At 33.6% G+C, this 9,052-nt stretch overlaps 1 gene segment (V, D, J or C); it reads left to right on the forward strand.

Annotated features, from left to right (window-relative positions):
- Positions 1-2,362: 2,362 nt before the first annotated feature.
- Positions 2,363-3,352, forward strand: LOC127501377 (Ig kappa chain V region K16-167-like). The segment is given in 2 exon segments: positions 2,363-2,699; positions 2,874-3,352. Coding segments are annotated over 2 exon segments (385 nt in total).
- The last annotated feature ends 5,700 nt before the right edge of the window (positions 3,353-9,052 follow it).

Below are 9,052 nucleotides of genomic sequence, written 5' to 3' on the forward strand. Positions count from 1 at the left end.
TTGCCAACTTTCACAAATCAAAAATCCATGTGCTTGTTGACAGGTTTGGTGACTGGAGACAACATTGAGCCAGATAAAGAGAGAGAAAAGAACAGTAAAGAAACAGAAACTGTCAAGTTGAGCTGCTCATATAGTACAAATAGTGAATATGTTTATCTTTACTGGTACAGACAATATCCAAACAAAGAACCTCAGTATTTATTATTCAAAGGAGCCCGATCACTTAGTTCTGATGGACACACTTCCGATGATCGGTTTCAGTCGACTACATCACGAACATCCACTGAACTCACTATTACTGATGTACGTCTGTCAGATTCAGCTCTCTATTATTGTGCTCTAAGAGTTGAAGCCCAGTGATACAAAACATGAAACACGTCGTACAAAAACCTGAAGCTCTTTTCACTTTGAACCGATCTAGTGAAAACCACAATCAAAACCACAATCTATCCAGCCCCAAATGTAATAAAATATGTGCTAACACCTGTGTGAGGCTGAATTAGGCCTGCTATAAAACTTCAAAGAAACAATATGTTCAGGATATCACGTCCCATGTGGTTCCTCCAATGCACAAACACACATCTTGGTATGTAATGTACCTGTTAAATGTAATGTTATGTATACTTAATAAAATGAACTTGAAGTATACTTTTTTTTTGTGAGGGTATGTGAATATGAAATTGATTTTACAGTTAAAGTTTGCAAATTCAGTTTATAATCTGACCTGTAGCTATGTTACCTTAAAATTCACAACAACATACAGAATACATATACAATGTTGCTATGGATGATGGCAAATATATGGAAATAGACTGCTGCTGAATGCCACAGAATCAAGCATTCTAAAGTGTAATAAGATACTGTGTTTTTCAGTGAATAAAAAGTGATATAAGCTAATCAAATACATGTATACATAGATTCATTATTATACATATAAGCAAAATGAAGTGATATAGCACTTCAATATATTACATATACTACAGTCTTCATCAGTCTCTGCAGGACAGTAATAGGAGTTACCAGATCAGTGAGCGAGGCCATCATAAACATAGCGTTTTTGAGAGCGTTACCTGATTTGCCCACGTCAGAGTGTGGGTAGGGTTTAGGGGTGGGGTCGGATGAAAGGGATCATTGTCATTGCATGATTTATAAACACCCACCAGTTTGAAATCACCCACAAATTCAGAAACGCCCACTTTTGTTCCGCAGAGACCTCATACTCGTCTTCATTGGCACTTACTGTAGCACAGGCTCCTCCCAGCAGTCAGACCAAATGACTTGAATTTACTGCTGCTTTAACAGATACAGAAAGAGGAAGAAGATCACAACATCTCTGCATATATCCTTGGTGATTTCAGTTGTATATAATGATATATAATGTATATAAGTGTCATTGTGATCATATTTTTATATATCTGGGGTGAGTAACACTATTAAATAATGATTCTTTTCAAATAGACTATTTAAAATGAATTTTCCTTATATATCTTTGTGCACATTCCTTGCAGCCAATGGGCAAAATTTTTATTCATATTGTTTCAATTCTATTTCAGGATGTAAATCTCAAGATAAAGTTGATCAGCATACAAAGATTCAGTCTGCTTTTGAAGGTGATGATGTAACAATCCACTGTACATATCAGACTTCTTACTCAAACCCGACTCTCTTCTGGTACCAGCAGAAAGTTAATGGGATCCCCAAGTACATGTTGAATAGATTCTCTAACACTGGAGAAAATGAGGATGAATTCGAGGAGAGATTTCAAGCAAATCTCAGCAAAACTTCAGTTCCTCTGACAATCAAGAACCTGTGTGTGTCTGACTCTGCTGTGTACTACTGTGCTCTGAAGCCCACTGTGACTCAAACACACTCAACACTCACACAAAAACTCTGACAGCAACAGCATCAATTACATCATTATACAATTTCAGTTTGTATTAGAATAATTCACCTACTTTATGATTTCATTTTTAAAAACCTTTTTATCCACATTTATGGATAAAAATATATATGGATATATTCATTTAAAAGTTTACACTCAATTCACATGATCTAATTTACATCAGTTATATTTACATTTGTATCAGTTTTCCCTTACAGTTGGTTTCAATTGATTTCATATTGCTCATACTGTTACAATAATATATATCACCATAAATCTGGTTATTGCCATTAAAATCTAGATTTTGTGAAGATGTATTATGTATTAAAGCTATGAAAGACCAGAAGAGGGCGATATACACTCAACATTGACATTTAATGATGTTCATTCTTCTTTAAGGAGTTAAATTATTATGAGTTGCATTAAAGTTTTAATTATTTCATCAAATTAAACTAAACTGCAGCTGTAATGAATGAGGACTCTAATGTACTGTACAGGTGAAACCCAATCAGGGTTTTATTACAATAACCAGCAGGAAGCCATAAACATCCACCATAATGAAGAAAATAATCTTAATGATTAGATGAGCTCTGATAGTCTTACAGCACAGCATTATAGTATGGTTATGGTATATTATGGTTTCATATGTTTTCAGTGTTCATGAACTGATGTAATTTTAATGCTGTTCTCATCCTCTTACACTGACAGATAGGAGGAGCCTGTGGAGATCTGATATAGAGCAAACTAAACTCTTTTTCTTCCTACAGTGCAAACATGACGATCCTTTGTGTTCTGCTTCTGCTATTCTTGATGAAAAGTAAGAGAAATTTACTGATTCTAGACCTTTAATCACATGCTTTCTTGTCTTGTACAATGTTTGGAGTTTCATCTCTTTTTTTTATATTGCTTAAAACTGATTTAACTGACTAATGCATCAGCTCGATTCTTTCTTTGGGTAAGTTTGATCAAAAGTTTAATGGTTGTCTTGCAGGGGAGACATTTGGACAGTCAATAACACCACTGGAAAACAAGGTGCTTAAATCTGCAGGAGACGAAGTCACTCTGTCCTGTGAATATGATGGATCTATAGATAACCTGCACTGGTATCGTCAGTATCCGGGATCCAAACCAGAGTTCCTCGCATTCATTTATCCACAAGGAACCACAAGTAACCCTCTTCCTCCTCGTCTTTTACCTAAAGTGGATAAAAAACAATCTTGTGAGCCTGGAGATCTCCTCTGCTGAAGTATCAGACTCTGCGCTGTACTACTGCGCACTGACGCCCACAGTGACAGGAAACTCATCAGATCTATACAAAAACCTGTTACAATGAGAAAGAGATGAAGACAGATAGAAAGAAACTGTAACTGTCAATTACAGTATTATGTCAGAAAGTAATAGAACCAATGAATAAATACAGGTACCAAATCAAAAGGTAGATACAGATTTCTTTTTTTGTTTTGTTTTCATTATAAGGCATGAATTTGTGTGCAATGTGAAAGATTTACATTACATTCAATTAGAGTTATTAAATCCCAATAGGGATTTTATTTTATATATTTATATATATTATATATTTTATTTATTTATTTATTTTAATTTTATAAAATTATAAAATTATTTTATATATTTTAAATATAAACTGCCCTTTAATACAACAAACAATAAAACATCTCAAATGATTCTCATGTGCAAAATACAGCAGCGGCAAAAAGGATTATCTGAAGAGGATTTATAATATATATATATATATATATATTAATGATCCTACAAGTGTCAGGATTATGTTTTGTTCATTGTGTTGTTCTGTCGTGTTCTCTGATCTAGTTCTCTAGTGTGTTCCAGTTTGTACCCTTAATTACTGATTTTGTTCACCTGTTGTTTTATTAGTTATTAATAAGATTAGTTTGATTGAACACTAAACTTGGTTAAGGTATTTATCTGACAAAGTTATTTGTTAAACGGTAAACTACAGCTACAGGATTTATTTCTACTATGCAAAAAAAAAAAAAAAAATAGAAAAACAAAAATCTCACAGGAAAAAGCAAACACTGACTACAACATAATTAAGATTTTGTTGGTTTTCTCTTGTTTTTGCATGTGTTCATAATTTCTTTGTATAACAGACCTGGCCAAAAATTATGTTCACACATTTTGGCATGTTTCATTGCGTTATCACAAATAAGACTTCAAGCACAACTATGCATTATGTTTACAAAATCTTTAACAATTTTTTTTTTTTACATATTTAAATAAATAGTGTGAATATCAATTGTCCTAGGCTGGACACCACTTTTGGCCACTACTGGTACATGTATGCCACAGGATGGCAGTGTTTACACACATTCACATGGAAATACTGCTGTTTCAAATCTTATATAAGATATGGTCATATATTTAGTGTTGGGCACGTTACTTTAAAAAAAGTAATTAGTAATAGTTACTAGTTACTTCTCACAAATAGTTACATCATTATAAAAGTAACTAATTACCAGGGAAAGTAACTATTGCATTACTTAAAAAAAAAAAAAAAAAAAAAAAAAAAAAAATCAAATATATCAAATAACTTGGATCTCCCTAATATTAAATATAAGTCTAAAAATAAATAATTCTTGATCGTTAACTCGTGATCCGCTCTTGCTCACGACATGAAATTTCTCTGTACTGTATTATACGTGTTGGTAGCATTAAAGAAAACGTAGTTTCATATTTATCTTTAAATAGACCTATGTTATGTATCTGTTTGATTATGAAAAGTGAACAGCATGATAGAATACAGCATAAGATGCGCAATATATCGGGAGACATGGAGTGACATGATTTTGACATGATTTTGACCACTTCATTAAGTTTTGTTTTGTAGAAAGACTTTTTTTTAAAAGTGAATTTCGTTTTGTAAAAATTGTATCTTAATTTTAATCAATGTTTCATCAACCAATTGCCTGGATTTAATAAATGAGAAGCAAATATAGCAGACAATATAATTATGGCATGGAAGCGCCGGCACGATGACTTGCGCGTGAACTGGAGCGCGTCTTATAGGCTAAATGAATCGAAACTCAGCAGCTGCTTGCCTCACAGACATGAGAAATATATCTATAGAAATGTCTACTTTTAAACGAAATAATTCAAAACAAATAGAAATAGGCTAGCCTACTCTCTGATTATGTAATCCGAAAGAAATGTGCATTTTCTCTCTATAGGCGCGTCCACTATGCAGACATGATGAGAGTCAGCAAATGTCAACTTCATCTTCGCAGACGACACTGATTCAGAAAACATTAGGGTAGTTTATTAAAAAAACAAAAACAAAATAAACAATTATAATGTCTCCTTGCTGTTTTTGCCGGTTCTTTATGGCAAGATTTATGCGTGCGCTTGAGTGCTATATAGCCTATGTAAACGCTCATTATTATGGTTTATTCTCTCCAGTATTTAAGAAATTAAATTAATATAAATGTGATTAGTTAACTAATGGCTTAAATGAACAACTACTACTCGGATGAAAACCGCTTCAGTGAGCTCAGTTATAGTAACGCGGCATTTTATTGTCAGTAACGGTAACGGCGTTGTAACGGGAGCAAAAGTAATTCGTTTGATTACTCGTTACTGAAAAAAGTAACGCCGTTAGTAACGCCGTTTATTTATAACGACGTTATTCCCATCACTGGTCATATTACAATATTATGTATTTTATTTTATTTTTTTAGAAATACTCCACTGCATCTACTCTATTCATCATCAGCAGCACTATCATGTTTTGCACACATTAAGACAGCTGAACTCCATCAAGACAGTTTAATTATCATGCTTCTCATGTTGCATATTATATACAAAATTCTCTAATAATTAAAATAAATAAAATTTGCATAGTTATCTAACACAGTTAAATGACAATCATAAACAGCAGCAGGAAGTTCAGCGAGGAGGAGTTCCCTTATTTACTGATTTCGCACACTTGTCGTTCTATGCTGTTGTTGTTCACCTGTTAAAGGGTTATTTCAACCATAAATGAAAATTCTGTCATTAATTACTCACCGTCATGTTGTTCCAAACCTGTGAGACCTTGGTTCATCTTTGGAACACAAATGAAGATATTTTTGATGAAATCTGAGAGCTTTCTGTTTCTAGACAGCTACGCAATTGACACTTTGATGCTTCAAATAGTTCATTAAGAGATTGTAAAACATATTAATTGAGTGGTTTAGTCCAAATTTTCTGAAGAGACTTGATTGCTTTATATGAACAGATTTAATTAGTTATCTAACACAGTTAAATGACAATCATAAACAGCAGCAGGAAGTTGAGCGAGGAGGAAGTTCCTGTGTGTGTTTGTGACTGATCTGCAGTGACTTACAGCTCAAGCACTGAGAGCCTCAACAGAGAACTGATCTGATCTGATTCAACATGGACACATGCTTCATACTTATTCTCATTGTGGGAACAGGTACGTTATTTATTAATTAATACAATTCTGTACATAAACAATTACAACTTTAAAGCATCAAACAGCATTTTTTTTTTCTTTATTTAAAAAAAAAAAAAATTGTGCTTGCAATATCATTTTGTCAAACTTGCTTTCACAAATCAAAAATCACTTTTTATTGTTCACAGTTTTGGTGACTGGAGACAACATTGAGCCAGATAAAACAGAAAAAAGCACTAAAGAAACAGAAACTGTCAAGCTGAGCTGCTCATATACTACAAATAGTCAATATGTTCTGCTTTACTGGTACAGACAATATCCAAACAAAGAACCACAGTATTTATTACGCAAACCTGCACGATCATCAGGTGCTGCAGCACACACCTCTGATAATCGGTTTCAGTCGACTACATCACAAACATCCACTGAACTCACTATTACTGATGTACGTCTGTCAGATTCAGCTCTCTATTATTGTGCTCTAAGAGTTGGAGCCCAGTGATACAAAACACGAAACACGTCGTACAAAAACCTGAAGCTCTTTTCACTTTGAACCGATCTAGTGAAAACCACAATCAAAACCACAATCTATCCAGCCTCAAATGTAATAATATATGTGGTAACACCTGTGTGAGGCTGAACTAGGTCTTTGTTATAAGACATAAATTAGAAATTTCAGAAATAAGTGTTAACAGTATGTCTAGATATCATATTCCACATGTTCAAACCACTTTTAATAGCCATATAATCTGCATTCTCTGGCAGAAACATCAATTTGTTAAACCGCTTTCTCTCTTTAGATGTAATGCAGTTTTTAAAATTCCTTACAAGTTAATGTATTAACTTTGGTAACACTTTATTTTACTGTCCTTGTTACACATGTAACATGTTACTCTAGTAATAACTATATATTAGGAATAATTACATTTACACACAACTAGCCTAAACCAAACCTTAATCTTACCCTATATTAAGTATATTTAGTTAATTAATATTACTCTGTACTTAAATGTATAATTACACAGTAACAAGGACACCTAAAAATAAAGTGTAACATTAAGATTAGTTGTATGGATTGTCATTCCACTTCCTGATATTCTAATTCAAATTCCAATTCAGTTTCCAGTGGGATGTGACCAATTCAATTCAAATTCATGAAAGAGAGACAGTTTTTTTAAATTCAGAAATATTTCTTAAACTTTTCAAATATAGCATTCCTTGTAAATGCAGTGGAAACTGAAAGGCAAATTTCAGAATTTTAATTTGCAGGACATGAATATATTTCCTATATAAAACATATTTCAAAATCACACACAAAACAGCACAGAGAAAACAAGAGAAAACAGTGAGTGTGATTGACTCTTTCTTCAGTTCCCCAAGTGTGAAATATAGACATGATGTTCTCAGAGAGGAGGGACTCAGAGTTCACAGATCTGACATGATCTAATCGTGTCTGAAAGAGACTGTGGATGAAACCATTCAGTCTGACTCTTCTCAGAGTGAACACTTGTACAATGAATCTTCATTCAGTTATTCTGCTCTGTGTCTCAGCAGGTGTGTATTTCTTTGATTGATTCATTCATTGCCTGATTACAAAGAAGTCTTTCTATAAAGCAACCCATTCCTCTTCTGTTTCAGCTGCTGTCTTTGGAAATACCATCAAACCAGACACAACAGATGTTGGTGCTGATGAGGGACAAAATGTTAAGTTGTCCTGTAGTTATTCCTCCACTTTGTGGCTCTCATGAAATTAAAACCTCAAAGTGAGATAAAACTGCAAACATCTGTGTGAGGCTGTAGGAAGAAGTGAATAAAAGGGCAAACAACGCTTTTCAAAAAGGAACAATTTCAAGAAACAGTATGAATGATTGTAATTATAAGTGTTTTTAAGTTTCTTTATGGCTAACATGTTTCACATCATGTGACTTTATTTCAATTGTGTAACACTTGTCAGAAACCAAAAGAGGGCGATATCTCTCAGTATTACACTTAACAGAGAAGTTTCTTTTAGGTTTTCACAAGCTCCTCCTCAGAGTCTTTATGATATTTATGAAAGCAAAACTCTCTCATTGACAGATTTATTTCGACTTCAGTGTCAATTTAAAACAGATCATGAGGTGGATGAGGAATATATTTCTATTTGCACTGTTCAGTCTTGGTATGCATTTCTTCTCATTTTTAAGAATTTAAATCATTTTTGAATATTTGTATAGATTGTTTGTTTATATGGATTTTATCATGAGTCAAAAATCAAATCTACATCAAATATTCTTAAACCTTTACAGAGTGCAGATCAGAAGAGAAAGTTGATCAGCCAGTCAAACATGTGACTGAAGCTGAAGGAAAATCAGTGACATTAGATTGTACATATACGACAGCTTCAGCACAGTCAAACCTCTTCTGGTACATCCAGAGAGCAAATGACTTTCCTAAATACATCCTGAGGAGAAGCAAATATGGAGGAGAAAATGGCACTGAGTTCCAGGAGAGATTTCACTCTGAACTTTCATCAAATTCAGTTCCTCTGATGATCAAGGATCTGTGTGTGTCTGACTCTGCTGTGTATTACTGTGCTCTGAACCCCACAGTCACAGGAAACACATCAGATCTATACAAAAACCTGTTACAATGAGAGAAACACAGAGATAGTGAAAATGACAGTGAGAACAAAAAGCTGTAACTGCCAATTACAACAATATGTATGTCAGAGAAATAATGGAAATAGGTTGCTACCAAAATCAAAA

The sequence above is a fragment of the Ctenopharyngodon idella genome, chromosome 2, assembly GCF_019924925.1.
Source record: "Ctenopharyngodon idella isolate HZGC_01 chromosome 2, HZGC01, whole genome shotgun sequence".
NCBI classification, from domain to species: Eukaryota; Metazoa; Chordata; class Actinopteri; order Cypriniformes; family Xenocyprididae; genus Ctenopharyngodon; species Ctenopharyngodon idella.